Raw genomic sequence first — 19010 nt, 5'->3', positions numbered from 1 at the left:
GAAGGCAGCCCCTGGACGTCTGGACACGAGCACTTCGGACAGCCTGCGCCCCTCCCCGCAAACAGCAATTAAACTTCACAGTGAGCTTTCCAGCCTCAAACCAACACTTCCACGCCCCCGCCACCCCGCCCGCCATGCATTCCAGAACCCGTGCACCTGCAAATCGCCCCAGCTCAGGCCTGTGCCCACCATCCACCCACCCACCCACCGCGTCAGAGGCGTGCATACCCCAGGGCTCGGAGCACATCCGGGGGAGCCCAGCACCGAGGGGCCTGGCTCCAGCCCCATCCCAGCCCCCCGCTCCCTTCCTCCGGAACACACCCTGGCTGCACTTCAACAGGAGGTGAGTGGGACCTGGCCGGGGCGGGCAGGGGGACATGGTATCCAGGTGGACCCACCCCCAAGCCGTAGTGGGTTGGGGCAGGGACCCCAATCCTCCCTAATTTTTTTGCTCTTTTGGGTCTGAAAGTTTCCAAACCATACATGAAATAGATCTGAATTAAGACGAAAACAAATAAACAAACAAACATAAACCCAACGTGGCTGCGGACTGCGTGGGCTGCCCCGGGGCAGCGGCCCCACCTCACAGGATGGTGGGCGGGTGGCCAGGCTGGAGCCAGCAGGTGCCAGGGCCGGCAGCCCAGGCCCTGGGTCCCAGGTGGACCGAGGGTCCATGGAGCCGCAGGGGTCGGGCAGACCCCATGGGCGCGGGGCAGGAGAGCAGACGCAGCCCAGATCGCTTCCACCGCCCACAGTGACCAGCACAGCCCACCACTGTGCCGTCACCACCGCCCCCGCGTACGCTCACACACGCTCCGCACACACACCCACACCCCACACGCACGGCGGACCCGGCGGGCCTGAGCCCCGAGTCTCAGGAAGAAGGGAGAACAAGGAGTTTGGCCCCTGGGGGCCCAGCCCTGGCCCGTGGTCCCGGAGGAGTGGGGGGGTCCCCACGGGAAAGGAACGAGGGTCCCGAGACACGTGCTCCCGCCCCACAGGCCCCTGGCTTCGCCCCAGGCAGAGGGAGCCGTGGGGGCAGGAGGCCGGGCACCAGGGTCTGGCGGCCTCTCGCCCCCTCCCCGAACAGGGGGGAGGGAAAGCTACAACGTGGAGACTAACCTCTCGAATATCAAAAAGGAGCCCCGGGACCTTCCTCGCAACTAGGTCGCCAGGGGCCTAATCGTTTACAGTATAACGAATGCATTTGTTTCCTTCATGAATTTTAAATACAAGCAGAATAAAAATCACATTTTTTTCAGGCAACAGTAGCAGTTCAGTAGGTAAGTGGCTTGACCACATCTGTCTGTATTAGTAACGCATGCAAGCAGCTTCAGTACCCGCCTTGGCGCCCCGTCCGGCCTCGGGCCCCTACAAGGTCCCTGCGTACGGGCCCTCCGGTCTCCTCCCTGCGGCCGGCGTCGCGGGCCGGCTGCTGCTGGCGCTGCCCTGCTCGAAGGGCTGCGGGGGGCTCTGGCCCTCGGCGGGCAGCGGCTCGGGCGCGGCCACCTCCTGGACGACCGAGCCGGCCCCGTCGGCCTCCGAGCCGGCCTCGAAAGTGGGGTTGGCGGAGGTGCCCAGGTCGACATTCACAGCGTCAGTTCTCAGAGCCACGATGGCGGCCGCGTCGCCCCGCCGCTCGGCATAGATGCGCTGCTCAAACACCTGCGCGGTGGCAGGCGGGAACTCGGGGTCCAGGGGCGCGCTGGCGGCCGAGGAGCCCATGACCGTGCGGTACATCTCCACGCCCTCGGGCAGCATGGACTTGATCTTGGGCAGCCAGCGCTTGCGGACGCGGCGGGCATTGGTGCACATGTCCGCGGCGATCACGTTCATCTCGCTCTCCTTGAAGCTGGGGGCGAAGTTCTGACAGTACACTGCAAGGACAGGGCGTCAGGAGGTGGCGTGAGCGGCCACCCACCCGCAGGAATCCCACGATGCCGGCCCTCTGCCTCCTGAGGGGCCACGGGACTGAGATACCCTGGACAAGCCGGGGGCAGAGCACTCTGGGCCGGAGAGGCCGCCGCGGGGCCAGTGGGGCAGGCCGGGCACCTCCAGGGTCTCCTCCACTCTGTTCCCCTCTGGCAAGGGAGACCACAGGGCCACCGAGGCCTCTCCTGGGTCAGCCTGAAGACCAGCGGTCACCTTTCTCACTGCTGGAAGCCCCACCCTGCTCCTCTGGGACAGCCTGGGGGAACCTTCAGGGGAGGGGCAGTCAGAGCAAACAGGACCCCAGCCTGTGGCTCTAGCGGGAGCACAGAGGGCCCAGGGGGCTCTGGCTCCTCCGGACCACTGGCTGGCAGTGCGGCCTTGGGTGGGCCCCCATCTCTGGACCTCGCTTTCCCACTCTGTCCCACCCACCTTGCATCCTTGGTCAGACAAGCCTTTGAGAATCCCTGCCCTGGTGGAGTGGGAATTGGGGCGGGGCCTGGGCACCCACTCAGCTGTGAGGCTCGGGTCTCTCTGGGCCCGATCAAAGGGCTGGCATGGAGTGAGGAGGGGGCCGGCTGACACCTGTCTTCAGCCCAGTGCCCGGCCCGGAGACCCCAGCCCAGCAGTGGCGTCATCAACCGCAATAAGAACGATACGCCCTCTCCCTCCTCCTCTAGGAGCCTCACGACCCAGCCCTCCGAACAGCACGGAACCCAGAGGCGGGGCCCCCAGGGTGAGCCCCCTCCACTGTGAGCCCTGCTCTGGGGCAACACCAGCTGCACCCCCTCTCGGCATCTTCCCAGAGCCGCTGCCGGCACCCCACCCATGCTTTGGGACGCGATTACTGGCTGCAAAGGCCCCTCTTTGCTCTAAAACAGAATTAGCCTCACAAGAGAGATTTTTTAAGCCAGAAAACTAAGACAGTGTTTCGCGTGCCGACAGCTACAGGAGGACGTGCTCTTGGCTGGCCCGTGCCGGGCACCGGTGGCTTCCTCCTCGTCTGGGGGGTGCAGGGGGGGACGGGGGCGGCGGTCTGCCACCGAGATGGACCAGACTCCGCCCCCACGGGCCCGGCAGCGGGAGGCAGAAGCGGGCCGAGCAGATGGCAAAGGCTCAAAATAACCCCAAAATGTAAATAAGCGGTTTTGTTCCAAAAGGAAAATTAGATCTATTTCACATATTAAAATAGTTTCGCAGCTGAATTCATCACGCTTGGAAACCTACCAAGAATGTTAACACCTCGAGACCGGGCCCCCGCGAGCTGCTCTTTTCTCCCCCTCGACCCTGCGGCCCGGCTTGCTCCTGGGGAGAAGCCACCTTTCCCAGGCTAACATCCGAGGGCCTGGGGGCTCCTGGAGCTCCTCGAGATGCCTCCCCACCCCCGAGACCCCAGTCCTCCTCTTACATTTCACAGCGTTCAGGACGCGGCTGTCCAGCGGCTTGCGGCTCGGGTCACTGGTGGACGAGCGGATGCCCGTGCCACAGCTGTTGGCTAGCGTGTTCCTGGAGGGAGGACAGGAAGGGGGGCAGCGTGAGGCCGCCGGCTGGAGGGGACGCACGGGAACGGGGTCCCTGCCTGCACGCCCCACCGCCCCTTAGGGGAAGGAGCCCCCCCCAGTGGCGTGGAGCCGGTGTGGTTCTTCGCTTTGCGGGGACGGGGGTCCACAAGCCCTCCCCAGACCCGGGTCTGGCCGACGGCCTTGGGCTGACACCTGTGAGGTCGGGAAGGTGGGGGAGGCTGGACGCACGGCCTCGTCTAGAGAAGATTCTAGAGACCGCAGGGCCCGCGGGGGACCTACCTGTCGAAGAAGGTGGCGAGGAGGCGCCGCAGCAGCACCTTGTGCTTCACCCCTGCGCACAGGTGGCAGTTCATCAGCTGGCCACGCGTGATGTAGACGCCGGAGCCTGCGGCCGCCACACACAGAAGGGAGGCCCTCAGCCCCAGGCCCAGGGCCACGGGCGGCCCAGGGGCTGCTGCGGCCGGGGCGGGCGGCCCGCGGGTGAGGCAGGGTCTGGGGCAGCCCCCCTCCAGGCCTGGGACCCCACGCTCCAGGCCTTCCCCGCTGCACTGGGGCCCTGTCACCAGGAGCAGGCAGCCTTGGTCACACGCCTCAAAGGGCTGTCCCCGAACTGCCCTCCCAGCCTCGAGGGGGTGGCCTGGAGCCGACCTGCGTTTGCGTTTGGGAAACACTCATCTTGCCTCTCAGTTCTCCCTGAACACCGAAGAGCCGTGGGCAGTGATGGGAGCTGGAATCATGGAGGTCGGGCTGCAGCTCTCCCCTGCCCAGCACTGACCTCTCTGGGTGCCGGGACGGAAGAGCCGGCCCAGGGCGGAGACGGGACCGGTGAGCCCCGCAGCGCTCTTCACCCCGCAGTCTGGCCAGGCCGGGCCCCCGCCAGGGTTCAGGCCAACGAAGGACAGGGAGGACAGGAGCCTCGGGGAGGCCTGTTTACCCTGGACGCTGCCCGTGGAGAGGAGCTTCTGCAAGAGTCAGCCGTCGTGAAGAACACGGGCGCCTGCAGGGCCTCATCCGGGCCTCTGTCTACGATCTGACTTTTTACAGGGCCCGTGCTGAATCTCCTCATGGGAAAACATGAACATGGTTCCCTTCTGGGCGGCGGGGGGCAGGGCAGAGATGCGAGGACCCCTGTGAAAGCTGCCACTCCGGCCGCGGGGGCCCTTCCCCGCCTTAACGTTTTGTTCCCCACGAGCCAGGTCTCCAGAGAAGCCCACAGGCACCGGCTAAGAAGCACGTGGCTGACTCTAGATGGAGACCACCATTGGGCGTCTCCGGCCACGACACACCCAGGGCCCCGCAGGGCCTCACCCCACCCCAGGTCTGCAGAGCCTCAAACCCAAGGGCAGGGCAGGTCACCCTGAGCCACATGGGCCGGACGGCCCCCTCGCGGTGGGGAGATCTGTAAAGGGGGGCTTAGCAGGAGGCCTGGGGCCAGGTGGGGCCTGGCCAGGGAAGGCGGCCGGCCTGCGCCCTTCCCAACCCCCAACTGATAGGCCTCCCTGGGGACCACACCCATCCCCAGGGCCCCGAGAACCCAGCGTAGCCTGACGCTGGCGCTCCCTGAACAGAGAAGCTGGGTGCTGCTTGGAACGACGCCAGGCAGCAGGGGCGGGGGGGCTCGGGCATGGCCGGGGGCATCCCCACCCCACCCAGGTCCACCCAGACCAGCCAACACCGCCCAGCTGCCCTCCTGTCGGCTGAAAGGCGAGGCCGCCTGCTGAGGCGTGGTTCCAGAGGGGGGACGGCTCAGGCAGAAGGAACCCCATAACGTTGCCCAGGCGCGGCAGGCGGGTGCCGGTCAGGAGTGATGGCCCAGCAGCTCACGGAGGAAGAGGCAAGGCCCCATCAATCCTCATCTTCCCGCCAGACAGCCTTAAAAGTCTACAAGGAGGGACTTCCCTGGCGGTCCAGCGATTAGGGCTCTGCGCTCTCACTGCCCAGGGCCCGGGTTCAATCCCTGGTCGGGGAACTAAGATCCCACACTCCTCACAGCACGGACCAAAAAAAATCTACAAGGAGCTGTGAGGCCGAATGAATCCCAACACTGAGAAGATAAATATTTCCGACAGGCACGAGCCCTAAGGGGCTTTGGACCCCACCGTGTTGTTTGTTTTTACAGAAGAAACAAGTCCATTGCTGCCTGGGAGCTGCCTTTTGGAAGCTCTGGTCACTTACCCCTGGAAGAAGGCAATTGGACACTTGGGGAGCTGGGGGTGGGGTGGGGGGACTAGTAAACTGCAGGGACTTGGTTTTATCCCCGACCTAAATTAAAACACAAGCATGATTGCAGTCCCTGCCAATCAGAAGCCCGACCAGCCCAGGGGATTCAATTAAAATGCTAAATTAATTCAATTGAATAACTCCTCTTAATGACACATTCTTCTAAAAGGAAATTAGAGGAAATTTAAGATGTTCTTTTTTTTGACTGACTGGTGATGAGTCCATTGTTCACAGCTCGGAAGAAAAACTAAACGGCAGGGCAGCTGCATACAATAGACAGGGTGGGGGCGAGGCCTCACCTGCCACCAGCTCCAGCTTCTCGCCGGGGTCCCCCTCGGAGTAGAGCTTGGGGTGGCAGCGGTACCCGATCTGGCTGATGAGGCTGGCGGGCAGGGCCACCAGGTCGCGGCGGATGAGGACGCAGGAACGGCTCTCCAGTGGCACGGGCTCCGGCTTCTCTTGCACTGTGGGCCCAGACGCCACCCAGTCAGGGACACAGCAGATCTCCCCTCCTGCCCACCCAGGCCCGGAGCAGGCCTGCCGCATGCCCACCCTCCCGGCCCACCAGGTGCTGCCCCTGCCGGGAGGACCCGAGTGAACCAGAGAGCAGAGAAGGCAGGCGAGGGACTCCCAGCCGGCCTGGGAGCAAGTCGCTGGGGCCCTGGGAGGCTCCCAGGGTGGGGATGTCCAGCAGGCTGAGGCCTGCAGGGCGAGCGGGAATGAGGGCTCAGGGCTGGGGGTGGGGGCAGGGCGGAGGTTGGGCAGAGCGGGGGAGGGGAACAGATCTGTACGGTCAACCGCTCCCCAGCCTGTCTCCTCACAGCAGCCCCCCTGCACGCGGGCACCCCGCCCCCAGAGGCTGCACCACATATTCCTGGCCAAGAGCAGCGCCATGAGTGTTCGCCACCAGTAAAGCCAGGCGGTGGCGGCCGGGCAGCGCTGACGCCGTCTCCACGCCGGCTCCGGGCCTCCAGGCCGTCTGGGGGTGTTCCTGACAAACCACTCCTGGGGGCCATCCAGGGACCCCCGGGGTGCCAGCACCTGCAGCTACGATGGGGCGGGAGGATGGGGAGCGGGGGAGGGCCCCCGGAGTCCCCGCCCCACACCCTGAGCCCGAGCACCACGCACGGGACACCCAGCAGAGGATGGCCTCGGCCCCGCCCCCCCGCCCGGCCTCCTAACCACCCACCTACCCACGGGCCCTCTGGAGGGGCTCAAGGCTGGGCTGGGGGTTCCCTCTCGGGCTCATGGGGTGGAGGGGCCAGTCTATCGGGCACTTGCTGGGCACCCAGCACACCCAGGTGCCTCCCCAGGCGCTGGGAGGCCGAGGGCCTGCCCCCTGCTTGCAGGGAGTGCCCAGCCCTGAGGGTTCAGCAGGCGGCCAGGCCGGGTGAGGGCAGCGGCCACGTGGAGGCCCCCATGGTGGGCAGGACCCCACCTCACCAGGCTCGGCGCCCCAAGACCCTACAAGCAGGCCCCCACTTCCTGCCCTGCGCCTGCCCCCCGTCCCCTCCTCATTTTCCTGCCCGGCGCCTGCAGCCCAGGCAGCATCACATGCCCGGCCCCCACTGCACGGTCAGCTGCAGGCCCGTACCTGGCCGGGCTCTACCGCAGGCCGGCCTCCCCGTTCAGGCTCACACGCGGCCACCCGTCCAGCACTCCTCACCCTGCGGCCCGCACTCAAGCCATCCTGGCCAGACACAGGGCAGGGGCACGGCCTCCCTCCTCTGTGTCCCCAGCACATGGTGATCCTGGGTCACTCCTGGGAGGGCCACCTGCTCCCGGCAGCTGTCGTCGTTGAGAAATCACAGCTGCTCCAGGGCGGGCCCACGCCACACACCTGGCTGAGCAGCAAGGCCTGCAGGTGAAGGCCCCAGGGCCCGTCCCCCGGGCACCCACCCGTCACGCGGGCACCCAGGCAGGGTCTGCAGGTTGGAAAGGCTCCGGGCTGCTCTGATGGCCACCCAGGGCTGGGTTTTCCTTGCTGAGGACGGCGGCTCTCATTAGCAGCCTCAGTGACCGCTGTGGGGGAGAGCGCAGCTTGTAAACCTCTCAGGGCCCAGACACCCAGAGGGCAAGGCTGGGCTGGAAGCCCTCCTCCAGCAGCCTCAGGGCAGGGGCTGAGTGGCAGAGCCTGTGGCGGCGGGTCCAGAGGCCACTCCAAGATGGTCAGAGGCAGCCCCTTGGGCTGGCCGGTGTCCCATCCCCTCTGCACTGTGACACCCCTTTGGGGTCACAGGGAAATTCAGCAGAGGCACCTAAGTCTGGGGGAGGCCAGGTGGGGCTGGGAGAAGGACCTGGAAGCCCTTCAGGAGGGGGAGGTTGGCAAGGAAGGGTGCCCAAGCCCCAGACCTGGCACCGTGTGAGCATGGATTAGCCCCTAGTTATCTCTGCACCAAGCTCTTGTGGGGGAAAGGTCAGGGCTGCCCAGTCCCTGAAGGGCCAGCACCCCCCAAACCACAGGGCGAGTCCCGCGGGAGAAGGCAGGATGGTCAGTTCCAGCCCCGAGGATGGGTTGGGGACCCACCTGTTGCTCTAGCCCACCCGGCCTGGGTCTGGAATCACCCGCCCCGGAGTCAGCCCCAGTCCCCACCAGGGGACCCCCAGGCCACCCCTCCCCCTGTCCCCTCGGGGCTCAGCCGTTCCTAGGGAGGCACCTGTCAGCATGCACAGGGTGAGGGTGGCACGCGGTGCCTTCGGCCTGGCGGCGGCCGGTTCCAGTTCAAAGGAGGGAGTTTTCCTGAATCAGCCCAGCCCTGGGCGAGGCTGCAGCACAGCTCAGGGCAGAAGTCCGAAGGGTGGCCGCTCGGGGGGCTCGGGCAGCATTTCCCACCTGGCATGTTTGGGGAACGCTGACAGTGGGTGGGGGCAGGTCAGCAGAGAGCCACCAGAATCTTCCAAACCCGGAATTACCCAGGGGCTCAGGGAGCACAGGAAAAACCACCCGGATGATATTTTAAAACATAATTACCCGCCCGCCCCTCCCCCTCCCCTCCCCTCCCCCTCCCCCTCCGCCAAGTCTGCTGTGATTACACTCGCAGACGCAGACGCAGACTCCGGAGCAGGGCGCCGGCGCTGGCGCCGTGGCATTTACATAAAGAGCGCTCACCAGCAGACATAATCCCCACGTACAACTCCTCGGCCTCGATGTTCCTCACAGCAGAAGTTGTCTGCGCTCCACACGACTCCCGCCCCCCCAGCCCCAGCACGGCTCCCCTAGAGCCAGAGGCTGTCAGATCCAGAAGAGCCAAAAGAACCACTTCTATTTCTGCTCCGCCATGTGCCGGATACTCTGCACCCGCTAAAAATACCACCAGAGCGGCGGCTCATCTGGAAAGGTGCTCCGAGCTGCTTCACGTGCCCCCGGCCCTCCCCGCCCCGAATTACCCCCCACGGCCCGGCCCGAGCTTCCAGCGGCCTCCTTCTAGGGAGGGGCGCCGAGTTACAGACAGGTTCTGGAAACCCAGGAGAGTCTGTGCACCAGGGCTTAGTGACGGGGCCGCTCCAGTCTCCCCGGCGGCCTCTGGCGGGGTCACTCCAGTGCCTGACGGCAAGGGTGATGGGAGACCCCTCGGTGGGCTGTGGGCAGGGGTGTGGCAGCCTGCAGAGACCCCTCGGATCACACCCAGGTCTCCCTGCGCACGGGGGGATAACCGGCGGCCGCCTGCATCGTCAACGGCCCCGGTTATAACCCTTTATAACGTTGGTTTCTAGGATCGTGGGCTCCAAATACTTAGGCCCCGTGAAATTTGGAGAGAAGCGCGTGAAAGCAATTAGCTGTTTGTATCGGGGGGTGAGCAGTCCCTCTGTGTGTAGGGAAGGTGAGTCACGGTGGTAAAGGTCCCGATGGAACCATCTGGAACAGCAGCTAATCTGGGCAAACGGGCAGCAGGGACAGAGGCAGGCAGAAGCTTCCCTCAGACCACAAGGGCCGAAGAAGACACCAGTGTGTTCACAGGGTGCATGGTGGGCCCTGCAGGGTCTTCAAGGTCCTGCTGCCCCCACCACGACACCTGCCTGAACCCAAACAGGGGAGACATCACACAAGGGAGGTGAGCCCGACACGGACGGACACAGCCTGCAGGACCCACTCGTGTGAGGTCCCTGAAGGAGTCAGACCCACGGAGGCAGGAAGTGGACGGTGGGGCCTGGGGCTGGGGTGGGGGCAGGGGAGCAAGTGTCGAGTGGGGACAGTTTGGAAGATGAGAAAGTTCTGGAGGTGATGGCGGCACAATGTGCACGTACCTGGTTCTGTGCACTCAGAAGTGGTCTTAACAGTAAATCTTGTATCAGCTACGCTCTACCACAATAAAAAAAATTTCTTTAGAAGAATGAATGGGGGACTTCCCTGGTGGCGCAGTGGTTAAGAATCCACCTGCCAACGCAGGGGACACAGGTTCGAGCCCTGGTCCGGGAAGATCCCACATGCCGTGGAGCAACTAAGCCCGTGAGCCACAAGTGCTGAGCCCGCGTGCCACAACTACTGAAGCCCGTGTGCCTAGAGCCCGTGTTCTGCAACAAGAGAATCCACCGCAATGAGAAGCTCGTGCACCGCAACAAAGAGTAGCCCCCTCTCGCCGCAACTAGAGAAAGCCCACGCGCAGCAACGAAGACCCAACACGGCCAAAAAAAAAAAATGAATGGAAGGAGGGAAACTGGGAGGGTCACGTTGACCTCAGTCCTGAACTTCCTCAACCTCCTAAGGGTCAAAGACTGGGAATCTGAAGAAATCACTGGACCCTCTCCTTGGGCAACACACACCAAGACACCCGACCACAGGATGCTGTCATGTCCAGGAAGCCCCAAAGGGCCCCTGTTCCCGTCCCCAAATCCATAGTGTGTCCTAGGGAGTCACCATCAGAGACAGCATAAGCAGCCCCCGCCCCCGGGAGCCCCGGCAAGGTGGGTGACCACCGGCAGGTGCCCGAGCCGCCCTGGTCCAGCCGCAGTGTAGCTTTGCTGAGGTTGGGTGGGGCGGACAGGGGACAAAAAAGGTGATGCCCCCTCCACGGAAGTGTATGCCATTGGTTCAGATGGCAGCATAAGAAACCGAACCCCTAGTTCTTAATTATATAGAAAAATACAACTGAAAACCAAATGGAAAGAAAAATGCTGCACCACACCACCCGACACTGGCCCCCCACAGTGCACAGTGACCAGGCCTGCCAGACACACAGTGCACGGTCCGGAGACAGACCCACACAAGTACGCTCGGCCGGTCTGTGATAAGGATGCACACGTACCCAAAGAAGGAGGCGACAGTCTGCCAACAAACGGTGCCAGGTCACAGGTCACACACAGGCACAGACCCACGCGCTGAACCTCACACCTTACGCGAAGATGAACACGAGTGGGTCGCAGATCTAAACGTAAAACACAAAACTACAAAACTTTCACCAGAAAGTCTGTGATCTTGGCTTCAGCTAAAAGCCTAGACATGACTCCAAAAGCACAATCCCTAAAAGAAATTAAATGAGAAACTAAACTTCATCAAAATGAAAAACTCGTGTCTATAAAAGACGAGAAAACAAGCCAGCTACCACCGACCGAGGAAAGATCTGCAAACCACGTGTCTCCAGGGAGGCCTCTCGAAACTCAACAGGAGGAAAACGAAAAGCCCAATTTTAAAAACGGGCAGGGCTTCCCTGGTGGCGCAGTGGTTGAGAGTCCACCTGCCGATGCAGGGGACGCGGGTTCGTGCCCCGGTACGGGAAGATCCCACATGCCGCGGAGCGGCTGGGCCCGTGAGCCATGGCCGCTGAGCCTGCGCGTCCGGAGCCTGTGCTCCGCAACGGGAGAGGCCACAACAGTGAGAGGCTCGCGAATCGCAAAAAAAAAAAAAAAAAAAAAAAAAAACGGGCAAAAGCAGAAAGTAACACACCATTGTAAAGCAGTTATACTCCAATACAGATGCTAAAAGAAAACAAATGGGCGGAAGATCTGAACAGACACTTCGCCAGAGAACACATAGATGGAGATGCTCGACGTCCTGAGCCGTTAGAAAAATGGAAACTAAAGCCATGCTGAGACACCACCGCTCGTGATTAGGACGGCTCAGTGGGACCTGGGCGCAGCACGTGCCGGCAAGGACACGGAGCCACTGGAATGCTCGTCCCGGTGGTGAGGACACTGGAAACCATATGCACAGCTGAGCCAGCAATTCCACTTTTAGGTATTTACCCAGGAGAAGAAAGAGATGAGGGCTGGACGCGACGAACCCCGTACAGAAATGTCCACACCCACTCTGCTCACAGATGCCCCAAACGGGAAACACCCAATGTCCTGCGTCAGGGGAAGGGACAGCCAGGAAGCCATCCACGTGACAGTCACCACAGGGCCGCAAGAAGGAACAAATTATTGATGCACAACTTGGATGGATCCCAGGTTCACTGCGCCCAGCAGAGGGGCCAGTGTCCGGGGTTATCTCCCGGGCAGGTCCGTGTGTCGGACACGCTCCAAAGACAGAACCATGGGGACAGAGAACAGTGGCTGCCAGGGGATAGGGTTGGGGGGTGCCTGTCGGAGCAGCACGGTGGAGTCTTGGGGCGCTGGGGGTTGGTTGACGGAGCTGTTCTGGGCGGTGGACACTCAGACCACACCACCCCATGCCAGGTGGCCGCCTGGCCCTCCCCAGCCCCCTCCCGCTCAGCTCCGGGTGGCCTCCACTCGTGACAAACGCACCACGGGTGGGCGATCTAGCCCATCTCTGCAGCTGCCAGCTCAGTGCCAACCAGACTGGCAGTTTTGAAAGGGCCACACCCGTGAAGGACATCTGTGCACTGAACACACCTGTATCAGCATCCCAGGAACAGGGCAGGTGGTGGTTCCTACAGATGCACTTGGGCCCAGGCGGCTGGGGGGGTCACCACGGGCATCATTCTGTCTTTTACGTGACACCGACGTAACTGTGATACACCACCGACTGTAAGATGCATCCCATTTCTTGGATCTAAAACGGGGGCACGAAATGCATCCAAGAGCCAATGCAATTTGGCATGTGGGGTAAAAAATAGCAAAAGTCTGGCAGGGAAAAGCCAGTAAGAAAGAAAAATAAAGGTGGAAACAGAAACACGCGGCCAAGAGCCGGGAGGACCTGTGTGTAAACCCCAGCTGCCAGGACACAAAGGGACACAGCGGGTCTCCAGGCCCCGTGCTCAGGAAGTTACAGGCGTAGCTGCTGGGGAAGACGCAGGGCCGAGACCAGACCCCGGACGGTGCTCCAGCAGGGCTTTGTGGCCACCCGACCTGGTGACTGGCCCCGCGGGCCACGGCTCAGTACACCCGCAACTCCCTCTGGGCAGCTCCCCCTCCCACTGAATGGAAGCCCATCCCAATGAAACCTGGTGCTGCCCCTCCCCAGGCCCACGGTTCTGGGTTTTTCTGTCTCCTGCGCCCAAATCTGGCCCTAGGAGACCCCACCGGTCCCCTACCTGGTCTCCTCACCCCCACCACAGCGATCCCGGCAGCTCTTCTATCGCCAATCTGACCACGTCCCTTTTCTGTTCTCCATCCTCCTGTCCGGTGCTGACCTTGAGACGCTCGCAGCCTCTCCGCCCACCCGTGGATGCCTCTGGGGACCAGAGTGGGAGGCGGAGGGGCCACGTGGGAGAATGGCTTTTCACTGTATGATCGTTCTACATTCTTTAAGATAACGAGCACACGTGAGCTACACAAAAATACATGCACTGAACTTGTAAAATACCCCGGAGACGCCCACTGTGAGTAGGAGGCAGTAGCCAATAGTGGACTGAGTCCCTCGGCAAGAACAACTCTAAAAGCTGCATTTAAAAGAGTCGCCCAGTCGAGAGTATCATACTAAGTGAAGTAAATCAGACAGAGAAAGTGGTATCGTGAGATACCACTTATATGTGGAAACTTAAAAAATGATACAAATGAACTATTTACAAAACAGAAACAGACTCAACAGACATAGAAAACAAACTTACGGCGGCTTCCCTGGTGGCGCGGTGGTTAAGAATCCGCCTGGCAATGCAGGGGACATGGGTTTGAGCCCTGGTCCAGGAAGATCCCACATGCCACAGAGCAACTAAGCCTGTGCGCCACAACTACTGAGCCCACAAGCCACAACTACTGAGCCTGTGCTCTGGATCCCGTGAGTCACAACTACTGAGCCCATGTGCCACAACTACTGAAGCCCGCGTGCCTAGAGCCCATGCTCTGTCTGCAACAAGGGAAGCCACTGCAATGAGAAGCCAGCGTGCCACAACGAAGAGTAGCCCCTGCTCGCCGCAACTAGAGAAAGCTCGTGCACAGCAACGAAGACCCAACTCAGCCAAAAATGAAATAAATAAATTAATAAAAGAATGTGGTGTCCCGCGTATGGGCTGGACAAACACCGAGATTTGGGGCCTGCTGAGGAGGCGGTGCTCTGGGGAACACCCAGGCTTTCCGCCAAGACCTGGGAACAGCCAGGGCCCAGGAGCAGGGCAACCAGGAACGTCCAGCCTGACTTACTCCAGGAGGTCACATCACTGCTTGATAAATCCGACGGCCGCTCAGGCAAACCTCTAACAGGTCCCAGACCCTCTCTGGAGCAGCTCTGCTTAGAGCTTCCAAAATGTCTTCACACAATGTGAAGCATCCAATAAAAAATTACCAGCAATACAAGAAAGCAAAGCCAAATGATTAAAAAAAAAAAACCCCACAATTTACAAAGAGACATTAGATCAGACCCGTGGGCGGTCTGTAACAGGTTCAACAGGCAGACACCGCAGTTTCAAATAACTACTCTTAATTTGTGCAAGAAATGTACAAGATGGAGAATTTCACCAGAAAACTAGAATCAATAAAAACAATCAAATCCTAGAAATATGATTGGTTGAAAAGGAAATTAAACAGAGCACATGAGAAGACTGGTGAAGTGGAAAATAATTCAATCCAAAACTTCCAGGTTAAAGCAGCAGAAGAAAAAAGAAATAGAAAAGTCATAATACAGAATAAAAGTCACCTGGAATTCCCAGGACGTGGTGAATGCACACCATGTGTGTCACGGGAACCTGGGAAGGAGGGCGGGTGTGTGTAGGAAGCTATAATGACCCAGAACTCCAAACTGATTAAAGACATGAAGCCACATGAAGGAAGTGATCCCAGATAAGAGGGCGAGGGTAGGGAATTCCCTGGCGGTCCAATGGTGAGGACTCAGCGCTTTCAGTGCTGAGGGCGCAGGTTCAATCCCTGGTTGGGGAACTAAGATCCTGTAAGCTTCGCGTCAGGTGAACATCAGAGAGAAGGGTGCCAGGGCAGCTCTGCTGATGTAAGACCACGCAGACTTCAAAGCAAGAAACTCTCCTGGTGCTACAGGATATTTCACGATGGTAAGAGGACCAGGTCACCAGGAAGATGAAACAAGCCTGCAATTGACAGGCACCCAAATCAACACTTCATAATAACAGGCAGAACTAGAAGGAGAAATGGCAAACCTATAAGCCTCCCTGGAGATCTGAGCACCCCATCTCTTGAGCCAACATAAGAAGATAAAAACAAATCTGAAAGAGTATGCAAGATTTGATTTAACTATTGGTGCAACATAGCTTTTGTCTAGTGCCTATGGGACATTTGCTGGGGCACAGAGTCTCAAAAGACGTCAGAGCAATGAAGTGACCACAGGAAATTTAATTCAGAAATTACAACAAATAGATGACCGGAAAATCCAAAACATGTTTGAAAATTTAAGCAACACACCAGGACATACCCCAAGGGTCAAGAAAAGAAAAATCACGAAAGCACTGGGAAATATGTTTGATTGAATGATGATGGAAACACGACATATCAAAATGGGTTGGGTAGAATTAAGCTGTGCTGACCAGGAAATGGACAGCCCTGAAGTGCATATATTTTAAAAGGCTGAGAAATCAATCGATCAGAAAACTAGGAAAAGAATAGCAGATTAGGGCTTCCCTGGTGGCGCAGTGGTTGAGAGTCCGCCTGCCGATGCAGGAGACGCGGGTTCGTGCCCCGGTCCGCGAGGATCCCACATGCCGCGGAGCGGCTGGGCCCGTGAGCCATGGCCGCTGAGCCTGCGCGTCCGGAGCCTGTGCTCCGCAACGGAAGAGGCCACAACAGTGAGAGGCCCGCGTACCGCAAAAAAAAAAGAATAGCAGATTAACTCAGAGGAAGTAGAAATAAATTGAAATTAAAAAAATATATACGTAAGTACAGTGGACCCTTCGACAATGTGAGGGTTGGTGCGCTGACCCCCCTGAGCAGTTGAAAAGCTGCATATAACTTCTGTCTCCCCCCTAAACTTAACTACTAATAGCTTACTGTTAACCAAAAGCCTTACATGTGCAGTCAGTTCACACACATTTTGTGTATTTGTACTGTATTCTTAGTCCGCTAGAGAAAAGAAAATGTTAAGAAAATCATAAGGAAGAGAAAATACATTTACAGTACTAGACCGTATTCACCGAATATCTTAAGTTTACATCGTCTGTTTACAAGACGAATCACCTGTCTCTCAGTACCTGCATCAATATTGTCTTATGTGATATGGAACACTGTAGGTATTATACGTGTTACCAGCACTAGACATCAAAACAGAAATGTGAAAAAGAAATGCATATTTATTTATAGGTACTGTATTTATTGCAAAAGATCTGTGTATAAGTGGACCCGTGCAGTTCCAAGGTCAACTGTACACATGAGAGAGAAAAAGCCAAAAGTTGGTTCTTTGAAAAGACTCATATGTTGGAAAAATCTCTAGCAAGACTGAATGAAGGATAATGAGGCAAAAAGACACAAATTAACAATATTAATTGTTAATATGATATTAAAGTGACACAGCAGAGTCTACGGAACAGGGGCTGGCAAACTTCTACTGTAAAGGGCCAGAGGGTCGTCAGTCTTTTAGGCTGGGTTCTGTTGAATGTCCTTCGTTTTTGCTTTTTCTCCTTTACACACCACTTTAAAAATATAAACAGCATCGCTAGTTTGTGGGCTGTACCAAAACAGGCCATGGGGCAGATCTGACTCAAGTCACAGCCTGCCACTTTCTTCGATAAACATTAGGAAGATTTTAAGAGGATATAAGTAGTAGATTCATGCCAATAAATCTAAAAATTAGATGAAACCTATAAGCTTGAAGAGAAACACAACTTACCAACACTGACACAAGAAAAAGAAATTTGAACTTGGACCTAATAAAGACATGAATCTAATAAACACCGTCCTGCAAAACACTCCAGGCCTAAGTGGCTTCACCTGGGCATTACTTCAAATATTTAAGAAATGGACTAAGGTTATACAAACTCTTCCAGGTCATTTTTAAAAGGGGGGAAGGGTGATAATTGTCGAATCATTTTATGAGGCCAGATAACCTTGCTAGCGAAAAAGGGAGAGATTACCTTAAAGGAAAATGAGAGGGCACCCTCTCTCGTCCACAGAGTGGCAAAAATCCTAGAGAAAATATGAGGCAATATGAGAAGCATGGGCTTGTCCCACGCAGCCGGTGGCCCAGGCGCTGGGTCCAAACTCCCGCGCCTCTGATGTGGGTCTGGGGTACCTACACTGGCGCCCACACTGCGTGTGCCTTGTGTGGGTGGGGGGTATGCATTTAACAGGTTTCCCAATGTTTAGGCTGGAGCTCTGTGGTGGGCAGGGGGGCACCCCCGGCAGAAGCAGGGGCTCCACGCTCAGGGTCCGGCCAGATGGGAGCGGCTCCCTCGATGTAGCAACTGCTGGACACCTGGCAACCCACCTGAGGCCTCCTTCTAGGAGATGAACCCTGACTGGGGGTGGTCACAGCTCCAGAGAGCCCCCCCAAAAAGGGCAAAAAAATTAGGCAGTTGAACCCAGAGGGATGTAAAAAGGATACTACATCACAACGAGGTTGAGCTTATTCCCGAAACACAAGGTTTTTTAATATTCGAAAAAGCAATTTATAACATTAACAGAGCAGAAGAGGAAAACTATATGACCATTTCAATATTTAAAGAAAAGGCTGGGGCTTCCCTGGTGGCGCAGTGGTTGAGAATCTGCCTGCCAGTGCAGGGGACACAGGTCAAGCCCTGGTCCAGGAAGATCCCACATGTCACGGAGCGACTAAGCCCGTGCGCTACAACTACCGAAGCCCGTGCACCACAACTACTGAAGCCCATGCGCCACAACTACTGAAGCCCATGAGCCTAGAGCCCATGCTCCGCATCGAGAGAAGCCACTGCAACCAGAAGCCCTCGCACCACAACAAAGAGTAGCCCACACTCACTGCAACTAGAGAAAGCCCGCGCACAGCAACGAAGACCCAATGCAGCCAAAAATAAACAAACAAATAAATAAAAGGTCTCATTAAAAAAAAAAATAATAATCCACCACCTGCCAATGCAGGGGACACGGGTTCGAGCCCTGGTCCAGGAAGATCCCACATGCGCGAAGCAACTAAGCCCACGAGCCACAACTACTGAAGCCCGCGCGCCTAGAGCCCATGCTCCACAACAAGAGAAGCCACCGCAGTGAGAAGCCCACGCACCGCAAGGAAGAGTAGCCCCCGCTCGCCACAACTAAAGAAACCCACACGGAGCAACGTAAGACCCAATGCAGCCAAAAATATTTTTAAAATCCCCTTTAAAAAAAAAAAAAAAGTAAATCTTGAGCCCCACATCACACCACATTAAAAAAAAATCAATTCCAGATATACTTACTACAGAGAGAAAAGCCTTAATAACAAAGCAGGGGAGTCTGAATCTTGACTGTTAGAGGGGAAAACAGACGTAAGGAAGAGAGGAGGCTGGGAGAAGCCTAGGACATTGAGTTAAATTTGGAGATACCAGTACAAACTCGTGATTTTTAAATATATAAATTCCTAGCTCTGACTACTAAAAGGGTATAAAAACAGCACCCTAGTAGCAATAAGCAAACGTAGCACCCAGATCTTGGTTCCTAAATACCATTCCCCACTCAGAGGGAAAAAAGCTGACTCCAGGGCTGGGGAACAGAAAGCATAAGATGAGCCTGGGATATTTTGCTGAAAAAGACAATATGAAAATGCTTAAAAAAAAAAAGTAACTTTATACTAACACCAAATAAACAACAACAATAAGTGAAGGAATAAAATAAATAAGTAGGGGGTCTGGAGAAGCTCTTCCCTACAAAAGACCACCAACTAATAAATGTAGGAGTTACGGAGTTCTGATCACCACTTTGCAACCATCAGAGTAGTGATCAATCCAGGCAAGAGTCATCAACAAACACTAAAAGCGTTGGGTGAAAGGCTAATGACACACCTTCTCTTCTCACAGTGACTCTACCTGGCAGAGATCACCTTGACCAAACGACCTAAGGGGCCAGCACCAACACTGAGCCAGACCAGGGTCGTGGCTGGAG

General features: G+C 57.7%; 1 protein-coding gene across 3 annotated transcripts in view; it reads right to left on the bottom strand.

Moving 5' to 3' along the window:
* Window positions 1-211: 211 nt before the first annotated feature.
* The window catches only part of NACC2 (NACC family member 2), a 69887-nt gene continuing 51088 nt past the window's right edge, over window positions 212-19010 (bottom strand). For all 3 annotated transcript variants that reach the window (XM_060153778.1, XM_060153777.1, XM_060153779.1), the window contains 4 exons: window positions 5972-6136; window positions 3732-3837; window positions 3338-3435; window positions 212-1877 (listed from right to left, as the gene is read on the bottom strand). In XM_060153778.1, coding sequence (XP_060009761.1) covers window positions 1372-1877; window positions 3338-3435; window positions 3732-3837; window positions 5972-6136 — 875 coding nt within the window. In that variant the 3' untranslated portion in view covers window positions 212-1371. The remainder of the gene's footprint in view (window positions 1878-3337; window positions 3436-3731; window positions 3838-5971; window positions 6137-19010) is intronic.

The sequence above is a fragment of the Lagenorhynchus albirostris genome, chromosome 7, assembly GCF_949774975.1.
Source record: "Lagenorhynchus albirostris chromosome 7, mLagAlb1.1, whole genome shotgun sequence".
NCBI classification, from domain to species: Eukaryota; Metazoa; Chordata; class Mammalia; order Artiodactyla; family Delphinidae; genus Lagenorhynchus; species Lagenorhynchus albirostris.
This window is presented reverse-complemented; position numbering and strand designations above follow the sequence as displayed.